The 15919-nt window shown below is 52.1% G+C and overlaps 1 protein-coding gene and 1 pseudogene across 1 annotated transcript; both read right to left on the reverse strand.

The window, feature by feature from the left end:
• Positions 1–1428: 1428 nt before the first annotated feature.
• Positions 1429–2245, reverse strand: LOC141970099 (feather keratin Cos1-2-like; annotated as a pseudogene).
• Positions 2246–9883: 7638 nt separating this feature from the next.
• On the reverse strand, positions 9884–10639 carry LOC141970100 (feather keratin Cos1-1/Cos1-3/Cos2-1-like). Its single transcript, XM_074926455.1, has 2 exons — positions 10567–10639; positions 9884–10203 (listed from the first exon to the last, which is right to left on the reverse strand). Exon 2 carries the CDS (start codon positions 10199–10201, stop codon positions 9884–9886), a length of 318 nt encoding a protein of 105 aa, XP_074782556.1. The 5' UTR covers positions 10202–10203; positions 10567–10639.
• Positions 10640–15919: the final 5280 nt, after the last annotated feature.

The raw sequence follows: 15919 nt of genomic DNA on the forward strand, positions 1-15919 counted from the left end.
CTGCAGAAGAGAAGGACCTGTGCCCACATTTCAAATCCCCAGCTGGGAAAAGGGCAATTTTTTCAGGGGCCTTTGGATGGATGGATGGATGGATGGATGGATGGATGGATGGATGGATGGAAGTGTTCTGTTAATCTTCCTGACTGAGGCCTCAGATGTGCTTTTGATCAAACCAGTGCCCAAAATCATCAGTCAGAAAAGAGAGATGCTTGTAAACAAAAGTTTCCTGCTGTAGACAACGATAATGCTGAGTGTGTCCCATTGTCACCTCCACATCTCAGAGGGACTACAGTGATCATCTCTTGCACAGATCTTGTACCCATGGGGGTACTGGGTTACCAGGGACTCCTGTGTGTGACCCAGTGTGCTTAATCCCGATACTGACTCGTGAAATGATGTCAGCCCTACATGCCTGCCAAAGCCTGGGCCCTGCCAAGTGCCGTAGGGATGGGGTAGGGTTGCATGGGGGAGCGATCCTGCTGCCTGCCATCATGTGTGCTGGACGTGGCTCTAGACTGGGCAGTGGAGGAGACAAGAAGGTGGGAGTGAAACCAAGGGGCATCCCTGAGTCTATTCCGCTCATCCACACTCCTGCCATCTTTTGGGGATGTCTTCTGTCCTCTTCCCCAGCACAGCACTCACCAGAGCAGGAGGCACACCAGTCCTATGAGCTTGCAGGGTGGCTTGTCTCCATGGCCTCCCACAGAGTCCTAGCTATCACCTTGGGACAGCAGAGATTTTTGCAGGACCTGAGAGGGTATTTCTGGGCAGAGACGTTGCAAGGCAAAGGCTTATTGCCACTTGCTCTGGGGTACCTGGGGATGTTTTGCATAGTGCCACAGAACAGCACCCCAAAGAGGACTCTGCAGTGTGTCCCAACCTGCCAGTCTTCTGGGTGTGGTGAAGGGCGTCCTTATACCTTCATCCTATTCCCTGATAAGATCAAAATCATTCTCCCTGAACTGCTTGGGAGAGTACACATGGAGGAAAGGACCACCCGGAGGCCCAGGCTGAGATGTAGAAACCTTTACTGAGTCTAAAAAGGAAATCGAGGTCACTCCAAGCACAAGCCTTCAGTGCAGGGATCACGAGCGGCCAGAGAGAGGCTGCGACCCCCGGCCATGATGATGTTTATGCAGGGCATCCACCTGCCTTTCTTGCAGAGTGCAGGATGGCTTTGAAGAGCCTTGAAGTCCAGGGGAGCAGAAGAATGAAAAGAGAGAAAAAGAGGTAGGTGGAAAAATGGAAGGAAAGACATAGGCCATCTTTCCAAAGAGCACAGGCTGGCCCCTTCCTGCCATCATCTTCTGGAGGAGCTAGAGAAGTTCAATTCCTGTGAAAGCAAAGGCCTGAAGATTTATCCTTTGTCCAGCACCATGTCCAGAGATCTTAGGGAGACTTCCCAAGAGCTATGTATGCCAGGCACCTTTAACAGGGGGGGCATCTCCTGCCGGAGTAGCGGCTGGTAATGAAGGAGAGGTCAAAGCCCCCAGAGTTGATGGGCACTCCGTCACAGCTGAGGATGCGGCCAACGGCAGCGGAGGTGGAGGAGCCCACAACGGTGTTCTGTGGGAAGGAGCTGAGGATGGGGCCGGGCAGGGTCACCACCACGGGGGAGGGCTGGATGGCCACGGTGGAGTCCTGGCACTGCCTGACACAGGGCTCATTGCAGCTGTTGGCCAGCGGCGTCGGGCCACAGGGCCGGCATGGCAGGCACTGGTCGTAGCAGGACATGTCTCTGAGGGTGGAGGTGCACCTGGGTAGAAGCAGGGAGGAAGCAGAGCACAAGGGTGGGTGAGCACCTGCCTGGTTACCCTGTCACCAAGGAGCCAAGGCCACTGCTGAGTGGGGACAGGGAATTGTTGCGGGAGCCACATGGTCTTCATTGCCGTATGAAGAGCAGCATGGCCCAGGGAGGTTCTCTCCTAATTCATAAACCAAAAGTCCCCTCACACACATCAGAGCCTCTCTGTAAGTAGATAGTGTCCCCACTTCCCTTTGTCATGACAAGAAGATCCAGACCCCAGGACAGGACAGAGCAATATCAGCTGGGATGTCTCCCAAGTGCAGATCTCCCTATGGAAGAGGAGGAGAAGGGGCTTCAGACTCACCTGGTTCCCAAGCAGAAGGAGCCAAGAGAAGGGCATGAGAGAGCAGGGACTTGGGCTGCCTTTTATACCTGCCCTTCACTGCCGCAGGACCAGAGGCACCCTTTGCAGAGGTAACCATTTTCTGACAAGCTCATCTTGAATGCAAACCATCGCAGCTAATGATATGGGCTGTGCTTTCCTTTCCTGCACTGCTCCTTTTCATTGCCAGGTCTGTGCCATGCCCATTGCCCAGTGAGGGCTTGTTCTGAGCTCTGGGATGAAAGGCCCCAGGATTTCTAGGGCAGGAATGCAGCAGTGCTGGCACAAGACAGCTTAAGTGCTGCATGTTTCCAGAGGACACAAATGATGTCCGCCTGGATCATTCTGTCGGGGCTCTTTTGAAATGGAATTCCCAGGAAGAAGCTTCAGACATTCTCAGTTGGATGCAGTGGATTCCCATGTATGAGGATGTGCCACGTCTTGTCCATCTCTTTCCTTTCCTCCTTAGCTCACCCTGATGGTCATTTCCTTTAGTTGTGAAGGGCTGAAGGTCTGAGCTTAGAAAGACCTGGAAGGACGCCTTGGGAAAGAGATTCCAGGCAATCCCCAGGGAACCCTGTGTGGCTCAAGTAACCAACAGAGCTCTTCAAAGCCCGTGGTCAGAGGCTTCCGAGGCACAGAGTGAAGGATCAGCCCTGCTGCATTTCCCAGACTGGTTTTTTAACTCTGTTTGCAGGGAACTACTGGCAGGGGGACAAACAAGCTAGAGCAACAAGTATGTCCAGTCCCGCACATGGATCAGCCTCATGGTCACAGGGGATCAGCCCCTCTTGTCCCTGCTTCCAGCTCTCCTCCTATGCCTGCTCCAGGACAGACTGCCTTGCTCCTTCCATTTCTGTGTCCCTGCTGCTTCCCCTAAACAACCCATGCACAACCTTGCACAGTCCCCGAATGCTTTTCCACTGCATTCCATAAAGAGTCCAATCCCCCTGTAGGCAGAAACACCCCCGAGTTCCTAACATGGTCCTCTCTTCTCACTCTTCTCAGAGGTGTCATCTCCAGGCAGAGTCATCTGTGCTACCTGGAGAGATGAGGATGACATGTCAGTGGAGCAGAGGGTTGTGCTGGATGACCTCCAGGCACAGAGAGGTCGTGTCTCTGACTCTGGCTGGGATGTTTACAGCATCTGCTGTTCCCCAAGACATTTCCCATGAAGGGCCTCATCTGTGCTCTGGGGAGAAGGGAGCGAAAATCCCTGTGGGGACAGGGAGTTAGGCTCCTGCTTCCAGATGCTTTTGGCTGTTCCTGCTTCTGCCTCCTTCAGACACTACCGAGAGACAAGGAGGAATGCAAAGGTGCGTGTCTGCAACTCTGAGAGAAGTGGATGCAGGCCCCTGTGTCTGGCTGGGCCCTGGATGGCAGAAGTTCATCACAGCCACTCCTTCCTTTCCCCTTGGAAAGGGAAATTTGAGTTGTGACTCTGCAGGGAACTGGGACTGATTCTGTAGGCAGAGCAGGGACCGCAGGTGGGAATGGGAAATCGTCAGGGAGATGTCAGCTGTGATGGGAATGGAGGGAGGAGTAAGACTCTGCACACCCCTGTGAGCGTTCACAAGTGCCTTTCTAGGGGTTGTTTTGCACAGGTGTTTTGAGAGAGAGAGAGCTGCTAGGCTAGAGTCCAACACTAGAGATGGAAACTCCTCTCCCAGACACGTTTGACAAAATGCTTTCAGCCCGTGTAGGAATGGCCAAAATCATCAGGAGAAGGCTGGGTCAATGCAGGGAGTGCTGAAATTCCCGTCTGGCTTTACGCGTCACACGCAGAAGGACTCTGTGCTCCAGTGCCCTCCAGAAAGGACCATGCAGGCAGGACACCACACAACACTCAACTTGGGTTTCTCCACCAGTGATTCCAACCCAGACTTCTACTGGTACCAGCAGCTCCCAAAGCAGTCCCGTCCAATGCTGCTGGGGGTGAGTGAGTACAAAACTGGTGTGGATTCAGGGAGGTTCTCCTCTGTGCTGTCTGAGAGGACTCCCAGGTGCTTCTGCACGTGGGGGATGCCGAGCTCCAGGACAGCGCTCTCTGTCTCTGCGTGCCGAGTCCTCATCTGTGCCCCCATTGTGCAGCACTGCACAGGAAGGGGAGGGTGTGTGCTGGGGAGCGACTCCCTCCCCACCACTGCTTGGGTGTAGCTCTGAGCTCAGCCTGCCCAGGAACTGCCCCCTGGCGCGGGGGGGAGGCTGGGTCTCTGCCTGCCCAGCCTGTGCAGCAGAGAGAAAATCTGGGCATATTGCAATGAATCACAGAACTGGTAGCATTGGAAGGCACCTTCTGAGATCATGCAGCCCCTGTTCAAGCTGGGTCAGATAGAGCAGGTTGCCCAGGACCGTGTTAGGTTGGGTTTTTAAACTGGTGTGCACTACCTCTGCTCCTGTCAGTGGGCACTGCTGAGAAGAGTCTCTTCTTCATTCCCTCCCATCAGGTATTTACAGACACTGCCAAGATCCTCCTCGAGCCTTCTCTTCCCCAGGCTGAACACTGCCAGCCCGCTCAGCCTGTCCTCATAGGAAAGATGCTCCAGTCCCTGCACCATTTTGCTGGGCTCATTCAGCTCTCTTTCTTGTACTGGGGAGCCCAGAACTGGACCCAGCACTCCAGAGGTGGCCGCAGCAGCGCTGAGTAGAGAGGAAGGATCAGGCCCCTTGTCCTGCTGGTGATGCTCTTCCTACTGCAGCCCAGGCTGCTGTTGGCCTTCCTTGCCACGAGGGTGCATTGCCACAGCAGATTCAGGAACAATCCTGAGCTGCTGAAAATGAGAGGGACATAGCAGCGATTATTCAGGAGAAATATCCCAGCTGCTTTTCCCAATGTTACTCTTCCTCTGCATGCACCAATGACCGCCGTTGGAGGAGGAGGCTAATGCCAAAAACCATGACTGCTCCTGTGGTTTAATCTTCTGGGAAAAAAAAAAAAAAAAAAGCCAGAAGAAGGAAGATGTTTTCCTAGGTCTGCAACTGGGGATCAGTGAGAGCCCCAACATGTGTCAAAGGCCCATCAACCAGGTACTGGACAAGATTTTCTGTTCAACCCTCGAGCTGTGCCCCTGCTTTTCAGGCCTCTTTCAGCTCTAGGGACTCCCCAGAATTGCCATGGGGTTTCACCCCAAAGCCTTGACTCAAGAGAACCAATTGTTTCAGGGGACAGGAGCCTTTGAGCTTCTTGAGGAAGTTGCACACCTGAGGAACTTCCCCAGAGGGTCCTGTCAGGGCATTTGAAAGCCGAAAGCACCCAGTTCATTAGGGCTGTCTGATCAAGTCCCCTTCCCTTTCAAAGGGAAGAACAAGTCAAAGGGAAAGTGATAATCAAGGCACACAATGACAGCAGTCCCTCAGGAAGTGAGGAGGGAGACAAGGAGGGAGACCAGAGCTCTTCAGCCTCTAATTGATGGGCCATCAGGGAACTGCAGGGGAAGCTTTGAAGTGCTTGAGGCTGGGCTTTGTAAGTGACAAGAAGTGAGGAGAGGAACATGAGGATTTGGGATGTTTGAGGGGGTCCTGCAGGACTAGACAAGAGTTCTGAAGGAATGCTTAGGGGAAGGGTCAAAGGTGGTGGGCAAGAGGGGACTGGGGAGGAGCAAGGGGAGTCGGTAGAGAGGAGGAAGGACAAAGGAGCCAACAGCACAGAAGCAGGGCTCAGTCAGGGCACATGTTGGGATGATGCCTGTGCCTGATCACTACTGTCCCCACGTCTTGTGAAATGGTTTTCTAACCATCCTACTGACTAACTTCACTCCCTTTCCCCTGTGTGAGTGCTGCAAGGTCTGAGTGCAGTAACTGGAGAGACTGGTGTGAAAGAGAGAGGTGGGTGTCAGTAACTGGACAAGCAACCAATGCCCATAGGGATTGCAGGCCTGGGGGCCAGTAGCTGAATCACCAGGCTGTGTGCTGAAAGATCTAAGTGCCAGCACCTGGAGAAGGGTCACAGGTCACAGGGCCTATCACCCTCTGCGCCAGCATCTGGAGGGACTGGAGTGTGAGCAAGGTCTGGGTGCCAGCAACTGGAGAAGGAAGAACCTGGCCGAGGGGTCATACATCTTGCTGTCAGCAACTGCAGGGACCACACTGCACGTGTACGCGTGGCAGGTCTAGGAACGAGTGACTGGAGGGACCTCAGCGTGTTTCTCATTCTTCTTTGAGAAATGACCCTGATGGTCATGGGTGCGTATGTGGAACTGGCAGCATATTTGAGTGAGTGGGCAGAAATCTGTATCTAAAGTCTGAGACAGAGGTGGGTAAGGGAGCCCAGGGCCCGCTCATGGCTGCTAGACAGGCTGATATTACCAAGCCATGGTAAGGTTTGAGGGACCCAAGAGTGTGGGGATGATGGTGGCAGTGGGTGATTTCACACATCGTTTTGCTAGTGAACATCAGGCTGGCCTAGCCAGAGAGAAGGAGGAGCCCCAGGTGCTGGGTGAGAGGGCCCAGGCTCCAGGCAGGGCTATTAGATGGGCTGAGGGCCCGTGCTGGTGTTTGGGGGATGAACAAATGTGAGTGTTGCGTGACATCAGAGGGTATAGGTGTGGTGGTTTGACCTTGGCATTGAGCCAGGTACCCACCAAGTCGCTCTGTCACCGTTAAAGGATTTCACCAGACTGTGGCTATCTCTAGGCTTGCTTTATTAACAGTTCAGAGTGGAGCCAGCACCTCGGTGAGTGGCAACAGCTCCCAAAATCACCCCCTATATACATGATATAACATACAACAGAAATTGTCTTTGGTGATTTTCCAGGAACTTTCAGCTCTCAATTCATCATCAATTTCCAGAGTCCACTGTATTCCACTGTTTCAAGTAGTTCTCATCATTCTGTACCAATTCTTTTTCGGACACCACTGCTCATTGATGCAGTCTTTGGTCATCATGGTTACGTATCTTCTGAGCAATCTTCATCATAGTTCACTTCTAGACTTCTGAGAAAAGACTCAAAATGTTCTATTTAACATACAGTTAATCTATGTCTAGCTTCTCGTTACCTAGCCTGTCTAAGATGCTTAAAATGTCAGTACTGTTCCTCGAGCACCTGTGCATACTGCGTGAAACTGTCAGAATTGTTCCTAGAGCTCCTGTGCTCTATGAATTAAGCCTATAAACAATATCTGTTGGGAGGGAAAGAAAATAAGATAGGAAAAAACCCAACCCCTTGTGGGTAAAACAAAAGCTGGTTTAATGTAAGCAAAGCAAAGTAAAGGTCTGTGTGCGGAAGCAAAAAGAAAACAGATTTATCCTCTACTTCCCATTAACAGGCAATGTCAGGCCTTCTCAGGAAGCAGGGCTCCAATACACGTAGCGTTTACCTCAGAGGACCAAGGGTTTGTGCCACATGTTTGTGGCATCATTGCTGAGCGCCAAGTGATATTTAGGGCACAGCACAGCACGTGTCCGTGCCTGCTCAGGTCAGCTGCCATGCGGATGATCCCTAACTCCTCCAGGAACAATCACCTTCTGGTTACTGTGGGCCACTACAGGCAGGCAGGGAGATCCACTGGCCCCTGAGGTGCTTTGGTTTGGGTAGAGGCGAAAGCTGATTCTGCCTGGAGGATTTAAACGGGACAGTCGGGATCTGCAGGGCTTGGAGTGTCATTCTTCAGGTGTCAGAGAGCTACATCCTAGAGGTGGGCTGAGGGAGGTGTGGGGCAGACCCTATGATGGAGCCAGGTGCAGAAAGTCAGACAAAGAAAGTATTAGGGATGTTGAGAGAGGAGTCACAAACATAAAGGAAGGAGAGACTGCCAGTGATGTGGCCCTGGGGTCAGCAAGGACAGTTGCCGGTTGAGGATTATGACTCTTTTTCTCCTCTCAGTCGAACTGCAGAAATCCTCATCTTCCTGTACAGCTCTTACGTCTGCTGCAAAGCCTCAGAAAGCAGATCCATCTCAGGAGCTTGTGGGAGGGTAAGCTTCAGCCTGCTTCTCCACCTGGGAAAGGCTCTGTTGAAATAAGGACCCTCCACTTCTCTAGAAATCTTATTTTACAGCATGAAGAGGTACAGCACTTCCACGAGAATGTGCTTATTGTTGCCATTATCATTACCTGGATCGTTATTCACCTCATTGTGGAGGTTTTCTGGAGCAAAGACTATATGAGACTTAATCAAAATGAACAGGAAGTTATCTTTGTTGTGACTAGTGGATGGGATCACTCGGGAGTTGATCTGGGAAGGGGGTGGCAGCAGGGGTCTCCACCTGCCCACCCCCCATCCCTTTGCATGCCCTTTCAGCTCTGGGGTGCAGGGCTGCCCTGTACCCCACCCCTCGCAGTGCAGCGCTCCAGGGGGTGCCCCATGGGCTCCCTGTGTGTGTAGGGGGGTGACCCACTGATCCCTCATCCTGTTCCTGTTGACCCATCGCCCTTTTCCCTATGGAGTTTGTTCTCTTTATTGCCTTTGGTTTTGTGGCATTCAGCTGCCACGCTGAAGGCAAGTTCCTCTCAGTCTGTAGTTTATACCAGCAGAGCAGGACACAGGCAAAGCCCCTGGGCTGCTGCACAGCAGGGCTCATCTGATATTTCTGGGGACTTGGGGGAGAATCTTTGTTGAGGAAAGAAATGGGAGACCTGAGAGAAACAGAGGAGACTTCTCTTCCCAGAAGAAACAGCAGTGTCTCCAGAGAGCTGAAGGACCTCAGGGGACGATGCAAAACCCCTGACCTCCCAGATGGCCCGGCAGGGGCTGTGCAGAAGAGCAGGTGATTCTAGCTGGGGGGGTGAGGACTCCACTGCCAGCTGACCGGGAACAGCCTCTTCCCACCACTGGGACACCCACAGACCCCGAGGGCCCCTCACTGTGGAGATGCTGAGAATGTTCTTGGCTGAGGGAGCCACTGGTGTTTCTTCCAGTAAAGGGAGAAACCCAGAAGGAGCATTTCAGGCACAGGAAGAACAGATCATTTCTCTTCCAGGATCCTTCCTTTGCTCCCCCAACAGAGTCGTTTCTGGCAGCTCTGTTATCTCGGGGCTGGGAGGTGCTTTTCTGACTCTCTCTCTCTCAGCAAATGGCCAGGCTGGTCTTGACAAACACTTCCAGTATCTCAGCCTTATGGCCTTCCTGGGGCAACTGCCATCGGCTCTCTCCTGGCAGCTCTGTTTCCCCCCTGCACGCAGGGATCTGTAGGTCAAGATCCTTCTCCAGGAGGTCCCAAGTGTCAGTGGCCAGGATGTCATCTTCAGCTCCAGGTGACAATGCCAGAAGGTGCCCCACTGCCATGTGTCCCATCCTCCCCTTCCTCTCCGAATGATGAAACTTCTCGCCCCAACCCCACCGGTCATGCCAATGCGTTTATTCCTCAGCAAGTTGACACAATGTCCAACAACAAAAGAATGATGTGGAGACAGAGGTTGTGATGCAGCAAGCTTTAATTCCCTGAAGAGGGAAACGAGTTCACTTTGAGAGGAAGCAGCCAGAGCAGGGAGAGCACCAGCAGCTGCCAAATGTCTGTTCCCACTGGCCATGGTGGAGATCTTGGAAGGGATCCATCAGCACAGAGGGAGAGGAGACAGCAGATCCTACAGATTGACATTTGAGGTCTTACAACCCAGAAGAACAGTAGAGAAGAAAGAGATGGGAGGGAGTAGAAGGCAGGGGAGACAGACTTTGGCCATGTTTTCAGAGAGGCACAGCTGCCCTCCCTTGGAAGGATGCTCAGCCTCCCTGAAATCACTGGCCAGGAGCTCTGTATTCAGTCCAGCACGAGCTTCTGGGTTCCTGGGGTCCTTGTGCGGGCTGTCACCAGTGGCTTTAGCAGGGGGGGCACCTTCTGCCACAGTAGCGGCTGGTAATGCAGGAGAGGTCAAAGCCCCCAGAGTTGATGGGCACTCCGTCACAGCTGAGGATGCTGCCAACGGCAGCGGAGGTGGAGGAGCCCACAACGGTGTTCTGTGGGAAGGAGCTGAGGATGGGGCCGGGCAGGGTCACCACCACGGGGGAGGGCTCGATGACAACCGTGGAGTTCTGGCACTGCCTGACACAGGGCTCATTGCAGCTGTTGGCCAGCGGGGTCGGGCCGCAGGGCCGGCAGCAGGGGTCACAGGGCACACATGGGCTGCAGCAGGACATGTCTTGTGAACGATTTGCACCTGCAAGATAGGTCAGTGGGGAAGAAATATATGGGGATGCATGATGAGCAGCTTGTCACTGCAGTATGAGGCTGTGCAGAGATGTATGAGGGATTCTTGACCTCATCCTGCCCAAGTCCAGAAAAAGCCAGCAGCACCTATGTGGCTACTCTCTACCCATGAGTACAGAAGCCTCCTCAGTACTGCCCCAGCCTCCCTCCAAGCTGAACCTTCCCCCACTCCCCTCTCCCATGATAAGCAGCCCCAAGATCTGGTATGGAACAAAGCCGGTCTCAGCTGGCAGGTTCACTGAAGTGAGACCTCCTTTGTGAGAAAGCAGAGAGGGAGAAGGGACCTCAGACTCACCTGGTTCTCAAGGAGAAGGAGGCAAGAGAAGTGGATGGGAGAGCGCGGAGCTCTGCTGGCTTTTATGCTGGACCTTTACTGCCCCAGGCTGACAGAGGCATCCCTTGTAGAGGTGGTTATTATCTGACAAGCTCATCCTGAATGCAAAACATCCCACCTAATGCTATGGGCTGTGTTTTGGCCTTCGGAATCGCTGTCTTTTCATTTCCTGCTTGATGCCAAGTACATTCCCCAGTGAAGGCATCTTTTGTGTGAAACGATGCGAGGCCCATCATTTGCGGAGCAGAGCAGAGGACTCACCTCACATCCTGGAGGAGTCCATTAAAGGACACTCAAGGTAGACTTAACAGCTGGGTTAGACAACACATACAGACACAAAAACATGTGCACATGCACACACAAACACAAATCTAGACCTCTAGTCATTCAGAGTTAGTTGAGAAAACTCAAAAAGTCACCCAAAGAGAGACATCTACACTGTGCACACATGTCTTGAACTGGACAGATTTGTCTTCTAAAAGCCCTCTTTTCAAGGGTTCCGTGTGGCTGAGGGAAAAATGATCTGTGTTAGGTCAGAGTGGTAGATGCAACTGATGAGAGCAATGAGCCCAGCTTGAGCCCATTCACCCCACAAAAGCCCTTCCCTGCTCTCTGTCTGTCCCTGAGTACCGTGGACATGGACGTGGGCTTTAGGCATGGCATGGAGGGGCTTGTAGGCGCTGGCAGGACAGACTGTGGGTTCACACCTGATCACATGATGAAGCAAGCCATGGAGATGTGACCAGGCAGGCTGGCCCTGCTGTGAGCTTCTGCTGTCTGGGGAGTTCAGAGGCCACCATGGGTCAAGGGCAGGGTCAGTGTCTCCAGGGAAGAGGAGTCGTTCCGCTTGCCGTGCACATCTGCTTTGGGGTGGGATAATTCCCGTGTGTGAGCTGATGTCTCTTCAGTGTCTGTGGGAAGGGTCTGCAGGCTCTGCTAGAGCCAGTCCAGAGGAGGCCACAAAAATGATGAGAGGGATGGAACACCTCTCCTGTGAGGAAAGGCTGAGTGAGGTGGGGTTGTTCAGCCTGGGGAGGAGACAGCTCTGGGGAGAGCTTCTTGCAGCCTTTCAATTCTTAATTGGGAACTTATAGAAAGACAAATGTGTTCGAAGGGCCTGTACTGACAAAGGGGCAATGGCTTTATAATGAAAAAAAGTAGGTTTAGATTGCTCATAAGGATAGAAATTTTTCTGATAAGGGTTTTGATGCACTGAAACAGATTGACCCTAGAAGTTGAGAATGTCCCGTGACTGGAGGTGTTCAAGGTCAGGTTAGATGGGGCTCTGAGCAACCTGATCTAGTGGGAGTTGTCCCTACCCATGGCAGGAGGCTTGCACTAGATGGTCTTTCAAGCTCCCTTCCAACACAAACTCTTCTATGATTCTGTGAGTCTATGAATTCTGCTGGTAAGTGAGTCTGGCTTGAAAGATTCTCTACACAGGAATATGTCTGGAATCTGAGTTGGTCCCACAGGGCTGGAAGGACATATCTCCTGAAGGGATCTTTTTTTTTTAACCTATAACCCCTTAATTACCTGTATTTTCTAAGAGCAACATGCATATTTAGTAGGAATGAGATGCAAAGCATGGCAGAGAAGTCACAAGAGACTCCCTCTCCCTCATGTGGAAGAGCTCATTTGGCCACATGCATGGCGGGAGGAAGGTGCAGCAGCACTCTGCTGTTTTATCTTGTGTCCACAGATGACCTTCTTGGAAGAGTGAAGACACTGGTCAGGGGTGGAATGTGCGTGGCAAGGGGAGGCAAGAGTGTCTTTCCAAATGCCTGCAGAACTGGGAAGGAGGAGTTTAGAGTAGGTATGGAGGGGGAGGTCACCACAGACTGAAGAGCAGGGATGTCACAAGGGTAGAAGAGGGATGCACGGGGGAACAGCATGCCAGGGGAGGCTCTCACACTTCCCCTGTGGCGCAGGTGGTGGTGTACTTAGGTGGCTGCTACACATCTCCTGCTCAAGAAGAGGAGGAGGCAGATGACACCTTTGTCAGGCAGTTGGGGAAAGCCTCATAGTCACAGTCCAAAGCCCAGGTACACATGGGTGACTTTGACCACCTCAGGATCTACTGCAGGAGGAAAATGGCTGGGCACAAGCAAAACAGAACATGTCTAGTGTGCATGAAAGACAAATATTTGATGCAGGAAATCCATGAAAAGGCAATGCAGAGACTCTCTTAGACCTGCTACTCACAAATGAGGAAGAACTGTTGGATGATGTAAAGGTCAAGGGCAGCCTTGCCCTCACTGTCCAGGAGACTGTGGAGCTCAGGATGCTCAGAGGCCTGACAGGACAAACAGGAGGATGAGCGCCCCTGACTGGAGAAGAGCACGGCTTAGTCTCACCAGGGACTTTCCTGCTTGGCTGGATGCCATGGGAAACTGCCCTGGAGCACAGAGGGTCCCGGGAGAGGGGGTTAACCTTCAAGACAGCCTCCTCAGAGCACAAGGATGGTCTCTGCAAGGTGCAGAACGGCGAGTCAGGAAAAGCCAAAGCACAGCTGGAGTGGAAACTGGTAATGGAGGTGAAGGGAAACAAGAAATTATCTCTGAGCCGATTGACAGCAAAAGGAAGGCTATGAGTTGCTCGGTGAGGAAGGGGACTTGGTGACAAATGACCAAGGGAAAAAGCTGAGGTACTCGATGCCTATTTCTTCTCAGTGTTTACTGATAGTGCTAATCCTCCGGCCCACCACACCCCGGAACCTTCCCGCACCTCTCTGGGAATAAAGCAGCACCCACAGTAAAAGAATAAACACCGAAGGAGCTCTTACTCTCACCTGGCGATACACAAGTCAAAGGGATCACTTGGGAGGCATCTAAAGGCGTTTCAAGGAGCTGACAGGACAGTTTCTACTCAGTCCCTGGAATGGAGATGGAGCAAATGTTCTCAGAAGCCGTTCCTGAGCTCATGAAAGGAAAGAAGGGATTTGGGAGCAGCTGACATGAGTTAACTGAGGACAAATCACGCCTGAGCGACCTCATTGCTCTCTGTGAGGAGGTGACTGGCTCTGTGGGGAAGGGGAGGGGCACTGGCTCAGCTGTACCTGGATTTTAGCAAGACCACTGACATACGCTCACGTGTGCACACACACGCACACCTATACCCGCACCGAGGTACGCACACACACAGGCATGCACACACAGAGACATGTGTCATATCTGAGCACTTAGAAAGAGGTGTGTGCACACAGGTTTCCAAAGGAGCCCACGAGCAGGCACAGGCACAGCCACCCCCCAAACCAACACGTACACACAGATATTCCACACACATGCTGACATATATGCATCCTCCTGCACCCATGGCTGTGCAGATACACTTGCACGTTCATGCACAGCGCTGTGCACGCATAAAAGCACACACCTACACCCCCCTGTGCCCACACACTTACATCTCTGCAGACCATTGTCACACCCGTCCGTGCTCAGCTGCATGAAGGCACGTGCATGTGATAAAACACATACGCCCTCATCAACAGATGTGCACAAACAGACCCGCAGCCAATATTTGTGGACACTCCTGCTTGCCTGTGCATTGCCCCAGGCACACACAGACACACGTATGTGCAAATGGACACGTGAGCACAGCCAGAAGAACATGTATGTGAGCATGAACGTGCACACACAGCTCTGACAACCAGGAAGTTCAATGCCAGTTCTCAGCCTCTTGCCAAGACAAGTCCTAGGCAAGTCCTTCAGGCCCTGGAGTGAAGGCAGTGAATCAGTTCCTGCCATTGCCATCAGCTTTAGGGAGATCAGGGGTTTGACTGGGCTTTATTCAGGTGTTTTCTCCCTAGAAAAGTCAGAGACGAAGCTGTCATGGCTTTTCCAGGCATTGAGCCTTTCTGTGTCCAGGGTCTGTGTGTCAGGGATATAGGTAATAACTAGAGCACATCCATATTGCTGCAGCCACAAAGAATCCCCACATCACAAGTGAGAAAATTCTTAGAGCCTTAGATGCTCTCAGCTATTCTTAGTGTCTTCATGAAGGGAGATGCAAGAGTGGGGGACTGGCCCCTGTTGTGGAAAGGAAATGGTGCCTCAGTGGTGTATTCACACAGCAGCAGAGAGTGGTGTCCCTGGGACAAGCCAGACTCCCCACAGACTGCAGACACTGAGGCTGGGGAACCAGAAATGAGGGTGTCTGTTTCCAGTAAGAGAGGCACTCAGCCTCTTCCAAATATTCCTTAGAATGTCATTAATTAGTGCGAAAGCTACAGAGAAGGAGAGGATAGTATAGGAACCTTAAATCCCTGCAGATGCTGGGAACCCTGAGCTGCTCTACATCAGCTGCTCTCCCAGAACGAGAGAATCACAGAACAGTTGAGGTCAGAAGGGACCTCTGGGTGTCATCTGGTCCAAGGGCCCTGCTCAAGCAGGGCCACCTCCACCCAGTTGCCCAGAACCGTGTCCAGGTGGTTTTGGAGGAGGGAAGATCAGTGACCTCCCTGGGCAACCCACAGCAGTTCTCAGTCACTCCCACAGCACAGTACAATGTGATGACCCCTTGCCAGGGCACAGGGCACTGTGTGCATCCCATCCATGCAAGGATTACCCCATTTGCATCAGTCGGGCTTTTAGAGTGTTTAATTCAAATGGAAACAGATCTCGTCATCATTTCACCTGTCTATCACTAGAAACTGTCCAGCGTTGACAGTGAACAAATACCAGCAACTTTCACATCCTTGCATCACAGGGTGTAAATCAAGGTGTACAGCACAGGAATAAGTGTGGTGTAAAGAACAGCTCCTGCTCTGTAAAAAACAACCTCTGCACAAACGTCTTTAGGCTGAAATGTAAAGATTCCATGGATCCTGAGCTCTTTTCCTACATTTCCAAGAGCTCTATCGTTGTGCTGGAAAACCAGGGCTCATGCCAGGAGTCAGCAGCAGCACTTTGGCAGTGCTTTGGCCAAAGGCCTTACTCATCTGTCAGGAACAATGCCTTCCCTCCCTCTTCTACAAGGACAATTGCAGACAGGATCATCATTGCCAAGGAACTGAAATACCTTCTGCTCATTACAAGGTTTAGTGTGGTAGCACAGGAGGTCTATATGGGATGATAATGATGGATATTAGCACCATGACTCGGAAAAAAGATTTCAGACATGCAAATGAAATGCCATTATAAAGCTTCTTTCCTTCTGTTATTCTGAGCTGTGCTTCATGAGCTGTAATTCCCTCTCGATGAAGGACAGGGGTGTGGGCATTTCCATTCTTCCACTTGGACACTTCTGTCAACGCATCTGGAGGTTCATATAGGAAACAGCATATGAGAGAGTAGTGGCTGCTGAGACACATTTC

Source organism: Athene noctua, chromosome 25, assembly GCF_965140245.1.
Source record: "Athene noctua chromosome 25, bAthNoc1.hap1.1, whole genome shotgun sequence".
Classification (NCBI taxonomy): Eukaryota; Metazoa; Chordata; class Aves; order Strigiformes; family Strigidae; genus Athene; species Athene noctua.